The sequence below is a fragment of the Podarcis cretensis genome, assembly GCF_951804945.1.
Source record: "Podarcis cretensis genome assembly, chromosome: 3".
In the NCBI taxonomy this organism is placed as follows: domain Eukaryota; kingdom Metazoa; phylum Chordata; class Lepidosauria; order Squamata; family Lacertidae; genus Podarcis; species Podarcis cretensis.
The window spans coordinates 16,168,180-16,189,701 of record NC_137172.1 but is presented as its reverse complement, the minus strand read 5'-3'; the positions used below and the strand labels follow the sequence as shown (position 1 = coordinate 16,189,701).

Genomic DNA, 21,522 nt, shown 5'->3' with positions numbered 1-21,522 from the left:
CTCCGCTAACCTAGAAATAGTACCTCGGGTTAAGAACTTTGCTTCAGGATGAGAAGAGAAATTGCATGGTGGCGGCAGTGGGAGGCCCCATTAGCTAAAGTGGTGCTTCAGGTTAAGAACAGTTTCAGGTTAAGAACGGACCTCCGGAACGAATTAAGTACTTAACCCGAGGTACCACTGTACTAAAAAACTAACCATAAAATTTGTGATATTATCACAAAGTGCCTATCTCCAGACAGTAGGAAAAACTTGTCTCCATTGCTCCACTACAACTGAATTTTAAAAAAAGAAATTGTGCCCCAACTTGCAAGTGTTCTATATGCAGAAGGCATTTTATATGAGAGAGTATTCAAACATGCTATCCCTTACTTGTAATCTGTTATGATACATCTTAGCAAAGCTTTGCAGCATATGGTTCTGCTGAGGGATCTTGCACCTTCAAGACATAGGTGAAGGCTTAGTCAGGGCTTGTATTGGTGAAGACTGAATAGAAAACAGCTGGGATTTTGTAATGTTGATAATAATAATAGTAATTTATTATTATTTAGTCCTCCTGTGCCCAAGTTTAATCTTAAAGAGATTAGTTAAATACAGTACTTATATGGAGTGACGTTTTTATTTTTGCAGATTGCCCAATAGGAACAACCAACTTCTGAATTTATTAGGATTCTGCCTTACATCTGTTTCCACCCAGCCCAAAATGTATCCACATAGCTTTCCACAGAAAACAAGGGGGGGGGGACAGCACAGGCTGCCTTTTGCACTAAATAGGCCTGGGCGATGTATTGATAAATTCCTCAAGTGAAACCATCACCACCCTTGTCTCTCTACAGCTGGTGCCAGTAGGAGAAGAAAGGGTGGATAAAAATCAATGGGTTTTTAAATAAATAAATAAAATAGGATTTTTTAAAAAAATTAAATTGGATTTTAAAATTACAGTAAAATGCTTTTGAAGAAAAAAATCTTTCTAAAGATTGTTTTCTGTTTAAGTTACGTTATAGTCCAAAGGCTATTCATCAGGAAATAAGGTTTTAAGTTTTCCATGTGTTCTAGAACTCAAGTCTAAGTTTTTTTTAATTGTTTCACCACATCAGTTAACGAACATGGATACATAGAGGAAAGTCAGCTTGCAGGAGCAAACTATAAATATACAATGTAATATAAAAATATATGTATTTGAAGTATGAAGTATATAAAACTAATAAAGATTGTATTAAAAAAACACAAAGATGGATACATATGCTATGTTATTGTTTTAGTTAAATAAATTGTTTAAATTGTTATTAAGGAAATGATTAAAATACAGCAGAAAAGTTGTCCAAATATGCACATTTATCTTATTAAACCTCACAATAATTTCATAATTAATAGTATAACCAAATCAGTAATTTTTAATATAACTGTAAAAACTACTCTGAAAAAATTATTATTCAAAAAATGAAACCTTCCTCTGGTTGTCAATATTAAGATTATACCAGCAAGAATGCGTCTTTCTGTTAAAAAATGATTTAAATCAAGTCTTACTGACTAGTGATTTAAACCGTGAATTAAATCGTGATTTAAATCGATTTGATTTAAATCAAATTCACCCTGGCAGAGGGACTCAGGAGCAGCAGCAGTTTCGCCAGCGATATAGCGCTGAGTGAAGCCGCCATCCCACTCTGCCCTCATACCAGCAGAGGGAGAAACAAGCTGTATTGACTAGGTGCTGATACAGCTTGTTCCTCCCTCTGCTTCTTTAAACTCCTTGGCTGAGGAGCGCATGGCTGCCCTTACCTCAGCCAACCAGTTTTATGGAGCCCCTGCCAAGCTGGTAGCAGGGTGGAGGCTCCATGAAACTGCTCCGCTGAGGGGTGTGCAGTTGCTGTTCCCCTCAACCAAGCAGTTAACGGAGCCCCCAGTCCGCTGCTGGCTTGTGTGAGCCGGTGGTGGGGTGGAGGCTCTGCTAAAGTGCTCCCACCTGCCCACCCCAGTTATAGGGAGCCCCGATGCTTCTCCTGCTCGTGTGCAAACCAGAGAAGCATTGGGGCTCCCTCAGCTAAGGCATCAGAGCTGTTCAGCTGCGGCGGCGGAAGGCCTCTTTAACTCTCCTCCAGCTGAGCAGTTCAGCGAAGCCCCACTTGAGCCCGAGAGGCATCAGGACTCACTGTGTAGGGCTGGGCCATATACTGGTATTTCGCTGCTGAGATATCACAATGTTGAAAACGAAGTATTGCCCAGCTCTAGCACTAAACTAAATCATCAGAGGGTGATCTGTTGTGCTAATCACAGTGGTTATTTGCTTAGCTATTTCCCCATTGGACTTCCAAGATGAGACACGAATCCCAAACTCAAAGGCAAGATTCACTGAAAACCCTACCACAAGCAGTGGGAGAGTCCTCTTAACTTGATAGTCCTTGAAAGCAATTAGAAGTTCTTTTCAGTTAAAAAGTAGAGGGCAAGGGAAAGGGATCCCTTACCATTTTTGTGAACCTGCCCCATGGAGCAAGCTGTTTGCACTCTGTCTCTGTGCCCCCTCTAATCATAGGAGCCCTAAGAAACTGTGTCAGAGGTTTTTGCCCAATCCCAGTTCACTTGCAATCCAACAACTCTTTCACAAATTTTGCCCCTGCCAGCAAGCAGGCCTTGGTCGCAAGCAGAGGATCATCTTTGTGGCTTTCACTGTGCAATTAACAAGATAAGTGAGTTTCTGGCAGGGGATGGTGCCATGGACCCCCTGGGTGTGTTCCATGGATCCCCAGGGGTCCCTGGACCCCTAATTGGGAACCAATGGTTTAAAGGTTTTACAAAGGATTTTGCATTCAAGCAGCATGATGTCTGAATTAAATGATAAACTGTTTAATCATATCTGTCAAACTTATCTGTTTTTCATCTTATCCAACAGAAGATGCATCTCAATCCTTGTATTAAGAAGAAAAAGTAGAGAAGTAAACCTCAAAGCAGCACATGAAGGAATGTTAACTGGTGCAACTACCTTTCCCATTACAATTTTACAAGTCACCTTTAGGGACATTTACAAGTTCTTATTTCAGATCGTGCTTCCTCACAGTTCTAACTCACAGCCTCACACTCAAACTCTGCCAAGAAGGTGGAAGAAGCAAAAAGAGGGTCAATCTCTCTTGGACCTGGTTCTCACTATCAGGGAACTGATCAAGAAAGTGAAAGTAGAGAAACATTGGGAAGAAAAGATCATGTCCTCTTCAGTTTCACTATACACAGGCAAGGGAAAGCGGAGTGTAGTCGGACATGCTCTCTGGACTTTAAGAAGGCTGATTTAAAAACAGCTTAAGGAACTACTGGGTAGTTTTAACCTATTCATGCATTAGACTTACACATGTTGGTTATATGAGGCTGGTTATCCCACACATTTATGGAGTAAGAAGATTGTTCTACACCATGATGTCAACTTGAATAAAATATTGGGGGGGGGGGGCAAGGTTAAGCCCCAACCTGCATATTCGATCACAAGACATGGCACACACACCCCATTTGATTGGCAATGCTCATCAACTTTTTGGGGAAGCCCCCTCAAATATTTTATGGGGGGGGGAGAGATCTCAGCCCTAGGAGTTGGCTTCTACATTATATACAATGTGGATCAAGTGCAATGTGGTTCACTTTGCTGAATAAGTCTGCTGAGGCAAAAGTGGGGGAAAATGTTCAGTCAAAGGTTAAGCTATTGGATAATTTGCAGTAAGATAACTGTCAACTTGAAACATTCCAAATTATGATCAGTGAAGTTTTCTGTCCAGGAAACTTCAGTATTACTGTTATGAGTATGGTTTCTATTATGAACAAATATTGGCTGGAACTCCAAAGGTTCTAATATTGTTTACTAGCTCTCCTCTCCTATTGCTTTAACCTCATCTACTGAAAATAATTCAAATAAAAATATTCTTAGAGCAATTCTGAAAAATGCTTAGGTTCAGCCTTTGGTGACCATCAAAAACTTTGTTAACCACAAAGTAGCCACAGAAGACACCTCTCTACAGAATTATAAGTACTTAGGGTATGGTATTGTCAACACTGTTGACTCAACAGGATGCTCCTAATTTATCTTTTGAGGTCACAATGGAACATAGAGAGGTAGCAATTACTGTGATAAATAGGGCAAAAGGACTGAGCACACAAGACCAGTACACTGAACTCCACAAAAAGAATTTCACATGGCTGAACATTTCAAAATTGTAGGAACTGTGTAGCTTTGTAGCCTCTCTCATGCAAATGCATTGCCTGAACTGTCAATACTGTATTGCATTGCTTTGCTTGGATTTAAGGAAGCAAATGGCCTGAATATCGTTGTCTATCCCAAACACCAACTAAACTACCAAACTAGCCCTTTGCCCCAAAATAAAATAAAAATCCCTTAGGTACTAGTTATGGTTTCTTCAAGTTTAGCTCTTATAAAAATCAAGAATAATCAGCTCTGACCAATCTTTTCACTGAAGGCTACAAAAGGCAATATTATGTGGTCTTTCCCACAGGACAGTATAACAGATATATTCATTTTTTGCTAAATGCTGTGCATTAAATGTTTATGCAATAAACTTTTAACTAAATATGAATACTTGGAACTTCATATACATTAGAACCTGTATGTTGAAGAATTATCTATAGCAGTGATTATCAACCAGTGTGCCGTGGCACCCTAGGGTGCCTTGAATGATAGGGGTGCCGCGGGTTCGTGTTCACCTTTGACCAGTGTCTCTGCTGGGCCAATAAGAATGGGGGCATCTTCTTCCCAGGCCCCTGGGGGGCAGTGTGAGCAGGCACCTCTCTTTGGGGCAGGGGGGTGGCTCAGAGATTGAGGTGGTGGCTGCGAGGCCCTGATGGCTCCCAAGAAGACAGGAGAGGAGAAGACGCTGAAGGAACACTCCACAAGGGAGGGGCATTTGAAAAGGGGTGAGAGGCTGCTGGCTCTGCAGGCAAACGGGTGACATAACCAGGCTTCTGAGGCTTGGAGTGTGTTTCCCCACAAGGGAGCTACAGAAGGAACGTAGTTGGTCAAGGGAGCTATGGACTCAAAAAGGTTGAAAACTTCTGATCTAGAGATTCTAATTTAGACAGTGAATATATATCACCATTATTATTACAAAAAAATTCCTTCCAGTAGCACCTTAAAGACCAACTAAGTCAGTTCTTGGTATGAGCTTTCGTGTGCATGCACACTTCTTCAGATACACAGTGTGCACACGAAAGCTCATACCAAGAACTGACTTAGTTGGTCTTTAAGGTGCTACTGGAAGGAATTTTTTTGTTTTGACTATGGCAGACCAACACGGCTACCTATCTGTAACTGGAACCATTATTATTAGTTTATTTTTACCTGCCCATCTGGCTGGGTTTCCCTAGCTACTCTGGGCAGCTCCCAACAGAGGACTAAAAACAGAATAAAACTTCAAACATTAAAAGCTTTCCTGAACAGGGCTGCCTTCAGATGTCTCCATCAGTTATTATCCCAATTCAACCTAGAAACTCCTACTTTCATCTTAGGCACCAGGCAATTTTTTTACATAGTGCACACACACATTGTGATTCGCGATACAGTGGTACCTCGGGTTAAGTACTTAATTCGTTCTGGAGGTCCGTTCTTAACCTGAAACTGTTCTTAACCAGAAGCACCACTTTAGCTAATGAGGCCTCCTGCTGCTGCTGTGCCGCCGGAGCACGATTTCTGTTCTCATCCTGAAGCAAAGTTCTTAACCCGAGGTAATATTTCTGGGTTAGCGGAGTCAGAAACCTGAAGCGTATGTAACCTGAAGCGTATGTAACCCGAGGTACCACTGTGTATTGCCACGTCGAATATTATGAAACCGTTACCATGATGCTGACATCAAACCAGTTTTGGACAATGTATTGATACATCGCCCAGCCCAATTATAAAGACGAAGTTCCACACAAAACAGAACAAAAATCCAAAATAATAATAATCAGCAAATACTAAACTGCAGTTCAAGATTGAAAGGAAGTTCTTCACTCTGAGTAAGGACCGGTCACACTGCTACTCACTCTTTTGCTATGCCACCTTAAGATGTAACTGTAAAGGTGGAGTTAAATGCATTGATTAGAAAGGTTGGCCCACTACTGCCATATACTTCCCTGCTTCACAGATTTGTAATGCAATGCTTTCTGCGCATACACTGAGTTCTATGAAGCTTACTCCCATATAAGCAAGTATAAGACTGGAGTCTAATATGGAAATTTGAAGTGTATCTGAAGAAGTGTGCATGCACATGAAAGCTCATACCTAGAACTAACTTAGTTGGTCTTTAAGGTGCTACTGGAAGGAATTTTTTGTTTTGACTATGGCAGACCAACACGGCTACCTATCTGTAAATGGAAATTTGAAACATGCAGTTAAGTGGCCATTTCTCAGCAACACAAAAAACACAGAAAAGTGACACCAAACAGCAAATCTTAAGTAGTACTAAGTAGTGTTAGAAACTGGGATAGAAAAGCCAGGAGCTAAGTGGCTTCTGGGACCTGGGTTGTGGGCGCCAAAACAGAATGTCTAGTCACCACGGGAGGTGAAGGGTCGGCAATACTTTTTATTTATTATTTTGATAAGCATTAATTAATACGCAATTCACTCATGTGACACATTGTTAATATCACATTTTTAGCAGAAATTAATAATATATGTTTAATTAGGTGTTTACAATAAAAATGTTGGTACTATACTTCAGTTTCAAAACACTTTATTGTTAAACTCTTTAACATATTGTCTATCCTTAACATATACTTTGAGGCATCAAAGAACATACCTTCCAGGAATCCAGGCACAAAAAATGGCACCCAGACTTTTTGAGGCGCTCGCGAATGGAGAATCTTTTGGCGGAAAATGTGCCTGGCACCCTGCTAACTCTGAGTAGTACCATTCCTTCTCATGTTTCTGATGAATGCCCAAACACCAAAATGGATAATATACTACTGTCATCAGCCATGGACTCACTCATCCATTTTGCAGCATTTGTTCAAGTTAGCAAACCACCACTTCAAGTCTAAAAATGTTGAGCCCAACAAGTAATGTCCATGGTTACAAAACATCACTGCAAGTACTTCCAGAGTTCCTAAATGTAAGATGGTGCACATAAGCTATATTTTTATTTCAGAAAAGGGACACTTTCAAAATAAATCAAATAAAGGTTCCTAACAGGTTTATAAGAGATTTGAAGTAAGAAGAGATTGTTTAATTTTCTTTGTAAATTTGAAGCAGCCCAGGGAACTGTAGAGGCCACAACACACTCAACTGAGCTGGTTTCATGGGTTCTGATTTAAATAATGTTATTTTAAGCATTGTTTTTAACCTGCTGTGCATACCATGTTAATTTTGTTAATCCTGTACAACCTATCAATTCCTGCAGCCAGGCACTGCCACAATTCCAACTACATGTTCAGAGATACAAATATATTAACTACATAAACATTTGAGACCAAAAATATATGCTATGCAGAAGGCATCTCTCTCTTTGGTTAAATACACTGAGGCTTTAGTCTGAAACACGCTTTCTGTTGTGTATTCCCCAGGCATAGCCAACATGGTCCCTCTAGATGTGTTGGACTCCAACCCCCATCAGTCCCAGCCAGCACTGCCAATGGTAGAAGATTATGGGAGAAGTAGTTCAAAACACCTGGAGGGATGCAGATTCCCCAGTATACCCCACTGAACACAGCAGCCCTAACTCTGAAAAGTCAAGCATTATTATTCTGCAAAACATTTTAACTAAGCATAATCTCTAGAATCTTCCTTCATAATTAAGGAGCACACTAGAATTATTTAAGGAAGTATATTGACAACCTTCTCTGTTTTTTGTTGCTCATACCTTCGTAAGTCATCCATCAACGCCCATTCACAAATGCTGAAATTTAACTGCATAGAAGTTTGTGTTTTTCCATGAACTGGAGAGTACATTTCCATGGACGTAATGGAACAAAATACCCATTATTAGAGATCTAGACGAATCAGTTCTCCAGGAAAAGAACTATGCAAAAATCATTATTTCTTTTACAATCTGAGCTTTAGGGAAACACACATTTGCCTCAGCAGGCAGTGAAAAGACAGTTTCCAGCAACATCTCCCATAATCAGTCCTTCTGAGACTGAACCCTACCATCACAGGAGTGTTACTAAAGTCATTTGCGATGCAATCATTTTTTGCCTGCCACAGAAAAACTACAAGTTTCTAAAAAGCATATGAAGAACAGACTTCCAAGTTCAGAATATAATCAATACACAAAAACAATCCAATTAGACCCCCTCCCCCCATAATAAAGACAGTTCAGTGCTGCGATACATTGCCATAAAAAATGTGCTTTCATAAAAATCAGAGTCTGAGTTTCTGACGATCTGTTGCAGCCTTCCCCAACAGAGGATCCCAGACGCTGTTGCATTACAAGAACCATTGGCTAGGACTGACTGGGACACTGCAACCCAATACCATCAGTGCCCAAGACTGAGGAAGCCTAGTCCTATTCCTGATGGAAACAGGAAAACCAGAATTTCAAATGGACTTTTAAAAACCATGATGTCCAACTTATTCAGTAATTTACATATCAATACTGAAAATAATGAAACTTTTCCAACTCTAAAATATAATTCTACCTTAGCATAAATCTGTTCACATTTAACACATTTATATCCAATACAAAATTTGGGCAACAAAACTGTTCAAAGCTGTTCTATAAAACATTGCTCAAAGGCATAAGTCTACAACAGAATGAAAGACTATGAGAACATGCACTCCTAGATGCTGCTGCCCAATGGGAAATAGAGCACTTTTAGGAAGCAGAATCCAGTGCTCCTTCCCCATCTTTCCTGAGGGAAGGTCAGGTTGGGAAGGTCAAAGGGATGGAAAGCACCTTTGGATGGCTCATATAACATGTTTCCCTGCCCACCTTTCCAGGTCTTACATAGGAAAGGCCAGCAGGTGGAAAGAGGTTACCAGTTTTGCCCTGCACAGACAAGGCTCTTTGAGGACCTTCACGGTGCAACTGCAAAACAATCCCCATCCTTTCTCCAAACTTTGGAGTTGAAAGGCTCTTTATGTGCTTCCCACAGGCACCTGGTTGTCTACTGTGAGAACAGAATGCTGGATTAGATGGGCCACTGGCCTGATCCAGCAGGGCTCTTCTTAAATTAATATGACTGCATGACAGATTCAAAATATGCATTGAGTTTTTCCAGTCTCTGTTGACAAAAAAGTCTGTGCTCCTGGAAAGTAGCTCTTGAAGGGTAACCTCTCCATACAAGAACATCATTTAGGGCAACGTGAGAGGTTACAGGTAGAAAAGGAAACCTAGAAACTCATGCTCCTCTGGTATAAGCACTTCCCACTTGTAAACAGAGTGGGAGAATACTTTGCCAACCCTATTCTTTGAGTTGAAAATGCTCAGTTAGAAGACAAGCCTGTTAAGTTTTAAATTTCTTGATAAAAATCAAAGCACTTTAAACAAGTTTCCATATTGATGCAGTCTGGTAAACTTAAACATGTAAAGGTTTCTAAACAGCTGAAATTAGCTGAAACTTGTGCAACAGTCTATACTCAAAAGGAACAAGCAACTCAACTACTATTAATGACTAGAGTATCTAATTGCTATGATTATATTGGCTACAGTCAGTCTTGCCCCATCTGAGCTACTAATTATGACAGATATAATTCAACCAGTCATCACCACTCTCTTAATATTCATCTGTATGCTACAATTCTATTGGTTACAATAAATCAGTGGCAAAAGGAGACTAAGTGAAGGGGATATTGATCTCAAGAATTGTCATTGTTAGATTACATTGCTTGTCACTGTTGCAGTAACTAAAGTTTCCAAGGCCACATTCTGGCTTGGATAACAGCATGTTCATGGTTCCTCATGTTATGCTGCCTTGGAAGCAATACATGTTGAATCAACATAGCTAAGAACAATTAACAGTAATACAAGAAATCTCAAGCCATACATTTACTAACTCCTCCCAAGCCTCTCTTGGCATAGCACCAGTAGTTTCATGGTTACATTCCTGTAACCCAGTATTGATTTGTTAAGTACAATTTGGCTGCTTTACTCAGACCAACTAAGTCATGATTCCACTCACTATAATCATGAGTTATAACAAATTGTCACAGGCAGCAGAAGAGTAAGTATTTTCAATACCAAAAGCATGCATTTTTAAATTTGAAAATATATCAACTGCATTATTACATTTATATAGCTTATAAGCCTCAATTACTACTTTCTTCTATCTCTATATTTTTAGCAGCTTTAAGTAACATCTAGAACAGCTTAAATAGATAATGTCAAATCAACCAAATCTATGAAAAGAAACATACAGCACTGCTCTGACACAATACACAGCACTGAAGGTTACTGGCTTCTTTAATTTATGCGCTGCTTCACATTATCATTCCAGCATTCAAGTCTGTACATGTGATATTGCACCCATGGCTCATGCACACTCCCCCACTGCACTTAGAAACTTCTTAAACTGGAGTCTATGCATGTAACTCCCTAAGTGAGTAGGCATTACAGTGGTACTTTGGTTTACGAACGTAATCCATTCCGGAAGTCCGTTCTTAAACCAAAGCATTCTGAAACCAAGGCGTGCTTTCCCATAGCAGTGGCGGACTCAATTTACAAATGGAACACACTCAACAGGAAGCGAAACACATTCTTATTCCGAGACAAAGTTCACAAACCAAAACACCTACTTCGGGTTTGCAGCGTTCTTAATCCAAGTTGTTCATAAACTAAGCTGTTCTTAAACCAAGGTACCACAATACTCATATGGTCCTCCAAGTTTTCTCCACAATGGACAGAAAGGTCAAATAGGCTAGAGATTCTTAAGGAATTTGATCTTTGAATTTGATTCCAGCATGAATTGAGCTAATCTGTACCTCTGAAGAATACTACGTAGTCCAGAACTTTGTTGTACATTGGCTTTCACACTTCCCAAATGTTCTGACTTAGTCTTCGATGCAAGGCATATCTTCAGAGAAAATAAGTGTAGAAATGCCTATTGAAGTAGATTTTTTTCCTGCACACACAAGATGTAACAGACTTATGGGTGAACACTTATAAATGTGACACAGATCAGAAATCAGACTGCTTCATTCATTATTAAGTAGGGCTTATGTATAAAGTAATCTATGCATATAACTTCCAATTCAAACTAACGTTTCCATGCCTAGTGTGGAAGACACACCTGAGGCTTGTTGTAACTGTGCAAAAAAAAAAATCAGTCCTCCACCAGCAAGCTAGGTCTGCCTACCTTCTCAACTGGAAGTAAATCACTCTACATCAATGACTGGTCCAAGATATTTTAGTGTTTAAAGTAGGGAATCCAAATGACACCAGCCACATCCTGCTCAGTAACGTGAGACGCAAGCCACCAAGAAATTACCTTGAGCAATTACAATTTGAATGGGGCTTAAGATAATTTCCTATTAAATTATGCCCCAAGGTTGGATCTGCTGACCTTTGCAGCACAAAAACCTGCTGCTTGATGAGGTGATTTTCACCATTCCTTTATGATAACCTAGTTCTGAATATCATAAAGATCCAAGATCTTCATTGTTAATTACTGTAGGGATGGATCATTGGAAGACAATGAACATCACATCAGAGAATGGGAAGGACTTTCCATCCCAACCCCCAAAAAACAACAACCCCGCATCACCAATCTGCCCTAGATTCCTCCAACCATTTGAAGCAGATTGTTAGTTGCAAGCAGGGCATTTGCACTAGTGGAAGTATGTTACGAAGGCAGAACATTACAATAGGATATCACTATTGTACTTTAATGAGCTAAAATCATTCCAGTTATACCAGCATGATTAAAATACGCTTTAATAACACAAAATGCATCTACCATTTCATTTTATACTATGTTTTTATAGTACTATTAATGAAGTGCTGTATGTGACCAGTTTATGTTTATTCCTACTGTATATCAATATTATAACCTGTTGATTCCCCCCCCCCCATATTCTCCTGTGGAGAAAGAATGCATCCATTTTTAAATATGGTACCTCCTATGCCTGAAAAAAGAACACATCAATTCTTCCCTGTTACAGCAAATTATCTACTTTTCCAGCACAATCCTACTCAACCTGTCTGTCATCCTGAGTACAGTACCTTTATATTGATGCTGGGCTAGTATTCTATTTGTTCACTTGTTCCCTCTGTGGTTCCCAGTGAGTTCTGTTGCTGCTTGGTTGCCATGTTTGTAGACCTGCTCTGACATCTTGCCATGGAAACAGTTCATAGGATGCAGACTCAGGCAGAGAGTTGCATCAGGGGATGGGGGTACTTTCTTCATAAGCATACAAAGGGATGTATTGAGGGGGGCAACTGTCTGTCTCTCACACAAATTTTCTCATTCTCATTGTGTGTGTGTGTGTGTGTGTGTGTGTGTACAGGCAGAGAAATGCAGTATGAGAAATTATTGTGAATTCAAGTTGACGTCCCAATCTTGACCATAACTGCTAACATTGCCTCTACCAATGTCCTTCCCAAACCATGTTCTATTTCAGCCTCTGCAAGATCTTTGTAGGTAGAACCTTACACAGGTGGTACAATCAGGGCTCAATAAAACACAGCCAAAAATGTTGCATAATATAGAAATTTCACTGTGTTCAAAGCACATTTAGTATTGCAGCCAAAGTCTAACATATAGAGAAATAGCAAAATGTATATGATGGTGAAACATCAAGCCTACTTCCGAAGGTAATTCTAAAAATGGTTCTTTCCTATTAAGCCTACATGCAGTTGTTTTCCATATGGAAATCTCTAATCCTAGACTAATAATAATAATTATAATTATACTCTGCAGATCTGGCTGGGTTTCCCCAGCCACTCTGGGCAGCTTACAGCATATATAAAAATGTATTGTACTTTCTATACAAGACTGAATTCTCAAAACATCTGATAAGCTGCTGGTAAAAATAAATAAAGAACTACTACACAAATGAAACCTGCATAATTACTTTCAAAGCATTGCACAAGAGCTAATCTTAACTGGCCACAAATTTGAAGTACTGGATTCATTCATGAGTGAGAGTCAAGAACCCTGTTTTCTTTTAAAACCCACACCTCATCTTGTTCACTGAGACACAAACAGACAAAAAACTTGTTTCTTAAAAATAAAACTTTTCAAAAAGATCTGCTTCCTATGTGAGGGCACCTTTAAAAACAAATTGGAAACTTTTCAATCAATCAAGCTGGTCAATCAACTAGACACTGTGGCTCTAACTTTATCATCTTCTTTCTCCTTTTAACAAAAGTACAAACTTGGCCAGAATTTCAACTAAACAGAACAGTAGTTTTCAAATTATGTTCCAGGAAACCTTGGAGTTCCTTAGAAACTTTTCAGAGATCCTACCTACAAGATGATCCCTAGTGGTATAAAAGCTTCCCCGAAAGACTGCTTAATACTGATGCTATCTTTCTCTACAATGTGTAAATGCATGAGTGTGTTTCTGAGCACACACTCAAGAGCAGTTTGTACACAGACCTAACCAGTAATCTAACTGAACTAAATGTACACCCAAGAATATGATAATAGTCAACAGGTGAGAACTCCCAAGAGGCAAAGTGTCTGGAATCTACTGGAGTAGGAGACTGCATCCCAAGACTAACAGAAGCTAGTTCAAGTGCTACAAGTGCACATTACCATGTACTAGGAAAAACTGACCACATCAATAAATCCCAAAACCTGTCATCTTAGTATCTTCCTGCAACTCCAATATACCGTGATTTTAACATTGTATAAGCGCAATATAATATTCCACACCCTAAACTAAGTTAGCTTTGTCCAACCACTATTTGCTAGTTCAGCAAATATTGGAAACAGGCTGGCTGAAAGACTATAAAATATTATAGTCACATTTAAAAATATCTACCTAATGGAATCCAACACCCTTATATTGACAGCTTTACCTTCCAAAAGTAATATACAAAATCCTGGTTCTGCTGATGATAAGGACATTTCAGCAGAAACAGGACCGCATCCCCAACCTGTAACTGTTCTGAATTAAAGTTTATCCTCTCAGTTCACATTTTTGCTCTATGCCACTGTATTTATTCATTGTTCCACCTGGCATGTTGGAAGTCCTCTTTAAAACATAACTATATTTAAAATTAAATGTGTGGTGGGAAAAAAATGCAGTTTGTCTATATATATTTGAGAATGATATGTGAGTACAAGCAGTATCACCGGGTTATATATTAAAGACATACCTCATAAAATCAAACAGAAAATGTCAATATTTGTTTCGAAAATAAGCAAGTAGTGTCTCACCATCAAGGACACAGGCAGCAAACTTCACCACTTTCCAGCTTTTCTGTAGCTAAAACTAAGCAGATATGACCACAGCTACTTTACAGAGGTCATCCCAGTTTATGAGATGCCATGATGTCACACAGCAAAGTGTCAATCTATCAAACAAAATGGTGAGTGCTAGGAGACAAAAATATCTACAAACCAGCACATGCCACACATTGTATAGGCACACACACACACACAAAAAAAAAACAAGCAGTGAGCAGCAAAGTGGCCTCATAAATTTCCAACTCAGGATCAGGTATATAAAATTATCAGGATAGATATGGGATCTAGACCCATGACAAATGCTTTAATTAGAACTAAGTCCATGGAGTTTCTTGAATGTGTGGAAGACATTTCCATATGTGCAAATGTGGACCTCCTATATCTGCCAGTTCTCTCATACAACATTCTGGAGTGTCTCCGTAGGCTCAACTCTTTGGCAGGATTGAGCAATTGCAGTAGGAAGGGTGTAGGAATTTACAATACTTTGAATACAAACTATCATTAATGCAGCTTTCTTAATTTAAATTTTTTTCCAAAAAAAATGAAAATCAGTATTATATTATGAGAAATAGAATGACATACCTAACACCTTGCTTTCCCAAGAAATACCGTATTTTTCGCCCTATAGGACACACTTTTCCCCCTCCAAAAATGAAGGGGAAATGTGTGTGCGTCCTATGGGGTGAATGCAGGCTTTCGCTGAAGCCTGGAGAGCGAGAGGGGTCGGTGCGCACCGACCCCTCTCGCTCTCCAGGCTTCAGGAAGCTATCCGCAAGTCTTGCAAGCCCGGCGGGAGGTCCCGCGGGCTCGCAAGGCTTGCAGGCAGCAGCCTGCAGCCCAAAAGCTCGGGGGACAGCGGGGAGGCGGAGCGCCGCCACCCCGCTATTCTCCGACCTGATCTGGAGGCTGGCGGGGGGGGGGGAAGCAAGCTTGCTTCTCCCCCCGCCAACCCCACAAACTCAGGGGACAGCGGGGCAAGCCGCTGCCCCACGGAGGCTAGAGAGGCTGTGCTTAGTTCTTGGAATTTCTGTGCTTAGTTCTTGGAAACACTGTTCGCAGGAGATTGTGAGGAATTTGCCTTTACCTCCCCTGCAGTGACTGGAACAGAAGACACAAGCTTTACATGCCAGTGGCTACTGGGAATCTGGATTCTTGCACACTTACATACAAACGAGTGCTGTGTGTGGTCTCCTGTAGCTGGATCATAATAGCGGCACTGAACACACATCTGGTTCTAGCCACTGGATCAAGTCCACATGTATAGCACAAGATGGTCACCTTTTCTACAGTATGTGGAAGCATGTCTTCACCTAAACAGATTATTGCTGTTGGGATAGCTCGGTTGGTACAGCATGAAACTCAATCTCAAGGTTGTGGGTTCAAGTCCCACGCTTGGGCAAAAGATTCCTGCATTGCAGTGGGTTGGACAAGATGACCCTCACGGTCCTTTCCAACTCTACAGTTCTATGATTCTATTATAAAGGTGACAGCACTAACTAATATGATTAGTAAACTACCCTGCCATAAACAAGCAGCATTAACCATGCATAGTGGAGAAGGTGTATCTAGCAATCTGGCACACAGTCTTAAGTAGACTTCAACTTCAAATACATTGTTGATGCCAGTATTCAGCACATGCCTTCTCATTAATTAACTCTGGATTCATGTCTGATGTGTGGTAAATGTAACACATATGAAAGGTAAGGATGAATATTTCTGACCTTCAGTAAAGTCCACCACATATCTGCACTATTTACAAATTAGTCCACATGAACTCAGCTATATAGTAGAAGCAACAGTGAACAAGGTGCATCAGGCCAGACTATCCCACATATCCTTACAAAACTAAAGACAATTAGCAAGTTACTGTTATATTGAGACATACAATTCATACAAAGAGTTTGTGTTTTTTACTAGATCATTTGCTTAGTTGTCCAAAAGCAATTCTTGAAGTCTATACTCATTGTAAATAACATGCTTGATGGTATAATTACATAAGGATCAATTTTAAGAAATTAACCAGAGAAGTCAGATCACACAACTGTTTTTAAATCAATGTTAAAAGGCCTAATTTAAAAATCAATCCATATTCTATTCGCAATATCACCCTAATTCAGCTGAACGGATCCATGTGTGGAAGCAAGATCCTGAATGTATATTGCTTGCTGGATCAGGAATTATGAACACAAAAGTCCACAACAGAATGTGCATCCATCTATCCCCACTGCATTGCTTGCAATGTTATTACATTCTTTTATAACAAGTTATATATAAAAACTGCTTAAGTCACAATGAGGTCTGAATTAGGTAGAATACATAGACTGGGGTTCAGCAGGTATCATTTGCCAATTTAAATTATTGTCATGATAATGCTTTTACTATAAATCCCTAAAATGGAATTCTACAGTATACTACAGGAGACAAAACTATGTACAGTGGTACCTCAGGTTAAGCACTTAATTCGTTCCGGAGGTCTGTACTTAACCTGAAACTGTTCTTAACCTGAAGAACCACTTTAGCTAATGGGGCCTCCTGCTGCCGCTGCACCGCCTCTGCACGATTTCTGTTCTCATCCTGAAGCAAAGTTCTTAACCTGAGGTACTATTTCTAGGTTAGCAGAGTATGTAACCCGAGGTACCACTGTATATTAACTTGAACATATTTCCAAGAGATAAAACATCTAGCATTCAGTCTAAGAGCCATATTTCTAGGATAGCACTAGAAAGCACCATAGTCAGGATACAAATATACAGACAATACTGATGGCTAAATAACTGGGTCTGGTGACTAACACCTGGGTTATTTCACTAAACAGTGAGTTTCTCTTCCAAATTGGCTCCTAAATTTTGCCCTCCCTCAAAAAAGAAGTTCATCTTGTAGTAAAACATTGTAGCACTCCAACTGGAAAGCCAGAAGCTTTTTAGAAATATCATAAAACGCAGGTGGCGCTAAAGGTTAAAGCCTCAGCGCCTAGGACTTGCCGATCGAAAGGTCGGCGGTTCGAATCCCTGCGGCGGGGTGCGCTCCCGCTGCTCGGTCCCAGCGCCTGCCAACAAAGCAGTTCGAAAGCACCTCCGGGTGCAAGTAGATAAATAGGGACCGCTTACTGGCGGGAAGGTAAACGGCGTTTCCGTGTGCGGCTCTGGCTCGCCAGAGCAGCGATGTCACGCTGGCCACGTGACCCGGAAGTGTCTCCGGACAGCGCTGGCCCCTGGCCTCTTAAGTGAGATGGGTGCACAACCCCAGAGTCTGTCAAGACTGGCCCGTACGGGCAGGGGTACCTTTACCTTTACCTTAATTTGAAAATAACTCAGCTGAAGTGAATAGCACAGATAGATATAAATTCAGTACTGCACTTCCTGTTTTGTACAGTACTGAGGATTGATTCACACAACTGCATTTTCCCCAATACTTGTAGACTTTTCTTGTCTGCTCTGATTGCATGCTTACACAAATTTGTTCACCATGTGCACAAACCACTGGCATTTCTACAATGAACAGTGCATGTATAAGCACACCTCATCACAGAAATGCTTGGAAGCAGTGCTCTTGAAGAAATACACATTACAATTTGAACATTCAAATCAAGCATGCAAAAAGTATACAGATCTTAAACAAGTCTAAATTTGTTATCATATGACTTATCTCTAGAATTCACATTTTTAAACCTAGAGTGCTATTATACTCATTGCCTCATCTAATAGGTCTCTACTGTACTTCTGTTTATCTTTCTAAAGTAATTCCTAGTATCTTACATATGAAGGGACTTATTTTCTCAATTGTTTTATAAGGTTTCTTCTAAATACAAAATAGATACATATTGCAAAGAGCAGATATACCCTTGTTTGTTTGTTTGTTTGTTTGTTTGATTGACCTGCCTTTGTGACCATGGAAGGCCAATGACTTTGGGTCTTCAATCTTAAACACTTAGAATTAATACTCTTCTCTTAGTGCCATTTACTTCTGAATAATCAGGCTTATTATCCCAATTTAAAAGATACTTGAATCTTAGAATACCCAGAAGAGATCCAAAATTAAGGAAGAACAGATGAATATATATTTTTTAAATGGTCAATTTATTAAGATCACATTGAGGAAAGATATTATCACTGACCTTTAAAAGTCTGAGTAAAAAAACTCAAGCGCACCTTCATAAATATACTTTCCTTGATGTTTCACATGAGTAAAGAACTGGAGGAAATTTTCAGGCCCAAAAATCTGTCAGCCACCCTAATAATTCTTATATTTAATATGTAAACACGAAAGGGGTTATCATTTATTTGGCTGCAGAACATCTCCTGCTGAGATTAACTATATGTCTTCTTAGTTGTCAAGTGAATATTTATATTATGCACAAACATCTCAATCCTAAAATTTTGTATTAAAATGAATGATATCCAGAGGTAAGGAATTAGTACTAGCAGAATAATTAAGCCTGGTCTGGTGGTTAACGCTGAGAACATTTATGTTGTTTTCTTTTCATGTTTTACATTTATAAGCCACTTCTGATGGACATTGCCCCCAAAGCAGCCTAGAAATATTTTAAAATGAAAACTTCCAGTTCAGCAATTAATAGAAGTATTCAACAGCAATCTTCCCTTTACATTTTCCTCATCTGTCACAAAACCTTGCTCAACTATGTAGAAATTGTCAACACATAAGCTCGTAATTAAAAAACCTCCATGCACATGTAACACAAGAGGGCAAAAATGTACAATACAGTACATACAAAAGGAGGAAGTGAACTCCTTAAAAAAAAAAGCATGATCAGTAATTATGTAAGTGATGTGAGACAGATTTTTAATGGTTTACACAAAAGCCATAATTGGGCATAGGACATCACATCCTCTGAAAATACACAGCTATGTGGTTTGGGCAACATTCTTGTGTTGACCAATTGGGTGGGGGGAGGAAAGCCATGGAGGAAAGAAAGAATTAAAAGCGCTTCAGCAGGTTACTGTCCCTTTGTTTAATGAGTTAATGGAAGCCCGTTTTATCTTTTTTAAAAAAAACCAAAAACTCTTTGAGTTTCAATGCAGTTCTTAAGACTACAACATTTCCCCCTCTAACGTATTATCCCCACACTCTCAAACAAAAGACAACAACGGCTATGGGTGTTTTTGTTAAACGTCTTAACCACCGTACCACAAGTCATTCTCCTTTTATCATGCGATAGGTGCGACACCGGCGCATAAAAAATAAAAAAATCCAACCCACCAGATAATAAATGCAAAATGTCTCCTTCGATCCCACCCCTGTTCTTCTCCTTTAGAAAATAACCCTGCGACGACAGCACACCAACACAGGGAGAGAACCCCAGCCAATTAATATGGCAACAGTTATGCAGCTGAGCGAGCGATCACCCTCCCCGCCGCGGGCCGCCCAGTAACAGAAACCCCCAAGACCCTGTTTTTATTTATTTGCACGATGAACGTTTAAAGCCTCCATTACGGAAAAGGGAAGGAAAGAAAACAGGGGAGGAGGGGAGGAGGAATAAGAAGAAGAAGAGGAGGAGGATTCCCTACCACGACTACATTCCCAGTTCTTTCAGACAATGGTGCTTCCCTGACTACCTCCAATCTGACAACATTTTTACACTAGGCCCAGGACCCAGCACGCACAGGCAGGGAAGCGAAACCTTCGCACGCGCGAGAAAAGGAGAAGGCTCCTCGGCTGCCAGCCGCCGCAGCCCGACACCAGGAGCAAATATTTGTGGGTTTTTATTTAGGGCGGTGGGTGAACTGGGTGGCGGTGGTGGAGGGGAGAGAACAGGCGGAGGGGGGCGGGCGGAGGAGACAGGAGGCAGATAAATAAATGGCCGATGATCTACCCGGACAGAAAACGGTCTGCGATTCCTCTCCTCGGTGCTGTGCTACCCCACCGAACAACACCCCCTCCGCGCACACACACAAACCCTCCCGATCTCGCTCTCTCGCTCTTTTTTTTCCTCCGGGCCCCGGGTAACCAAAGCCACACTGAATGCAAACTGCGCAGCAAAAACACTGGGGCAGGGCGAGGGAGGGAGGGAGGGAGAGGAAGAGGAGGGGGGGGGAAAGAAAGAGCAGTTCTTGTCTCCATGAGACACCATTACAAAAAGAGGGAGAGAAAAGAGGGGGGAAGAGGGAGGGAGGGAGGCAAGCAGGGGGTGGGGGCTGAGAGGAAGAGTTGGGAGGGGACGGAGAGAATAAAAGGAAAGGTGTCAACACAAGTTACTGGGATACACGCCGTGTCCCGGACACGGGGGTGCGGGGGGGGGGGTGGAAGGGAAGTGGTCTCCCCACCCTGTGGCCAAAAAAGAGAGAGATCCTGGGCCTCTCTTCTCTCCCCCCTCCCTCAGAGGGGAACCGAAAGGGGGCGCTATGCTCTCGGACCCCCCCCCCACTTCCCTACCTGAGAGGAACCCACAACGAGCTTATTTTTTTAAAAGGCACCCAGCCCACCCACAAACCCCCAATAGGGCCCGAGCCAAACAAAGCGCGGCCTGTACGCCTTGAAAGGAGAGGGAAGGGTGGGGGAAACAGCGTTGCCTCGCAGTTATATGAGGGGGGACCCCCCCACCCGATTCCCCTCCCCCCACACACCCGCTGCCCCCCCCCACCGTACCCACCCCCGGCCTCTTACCCCTTTCCCCAGCGGCGACGGCGGCGGCTGCGGCGGCGGCAGCAGCGGCGGCGTTGTTGTTCCTCTCCGGCGGTGGCGGCGGCGGCGGCGGCGGCAGTTGCAGTGGCTGCTGCTGCTGCTGCTGCTGAGGCGGCTGAGCGGGAGGAGGCGGCGGCGGAGGCGGCGGCGGCGGCTGCTGCACCGGGCGCGGCCTGGACACTCGCCTGGGTCTCCTGTTGGCGGCTCGGACCGAGTTCATTTGCCGGCTCGGGCGGGGGGAGGAGAGGGGGTCGCTCCTCCGGGCTCCGGTACTCGGGGTGGGTAGGGGGGGAGGAGAGGGGAGAGGAGGGGGGAGAGGAAAGGAAGGGACGAGGGAGCCCCCCCCCGCCGGCTGAGGGGAACCGGCCCGACTGAGAGCTCGCTCTCTCTCGGTGGAAAAGAAGGAGCCTCCTCCTTGCTTCTCCTCAGTCGCCGCTCAGGTCGCTCCTCCGCCGGCGGCGGTTAACGAGGTTGCAAGAGGGGGGGGGAGATGCTCGTGCCGCTGGTGACCCCCCCTTCTTCTCCTCCTTCCTCCTCCTCGTTCCCCTCACGAGCGCGCGCTTTCCC

General features: G+C 41.7%; 1 protein-coding gene across 2 annotated transcripts in view; it reads right to left on the bottom strand.

Annotated features, from left to right (window-relative positions):
• Positions 1–21,505, bottom strand: part of FBXO11 (F-box protein 11) — a 68,440-nt gene extending 46,935 nt beyond the window's left edge. Inside the window, exon 1 of one of the 2 annotated variants that reach the window (XM_079968575.1) lies at positions 20,938–21,505. In XM_079968575.1, the coding sequence (XP_079824701.1) occupies positions 20,938–21,175 (238 nt within the window). In that variant the 5' untranslated portion in view covers positions 21,176–21,505. The remainder of the gene's footprint in view (positions 1–20,937) is intronic. The other variant, XM_079968574.1, reaches the window with a different exon arrangement.
• Positions 21,506–21,522: the final 17 nt, after the last annotated feature.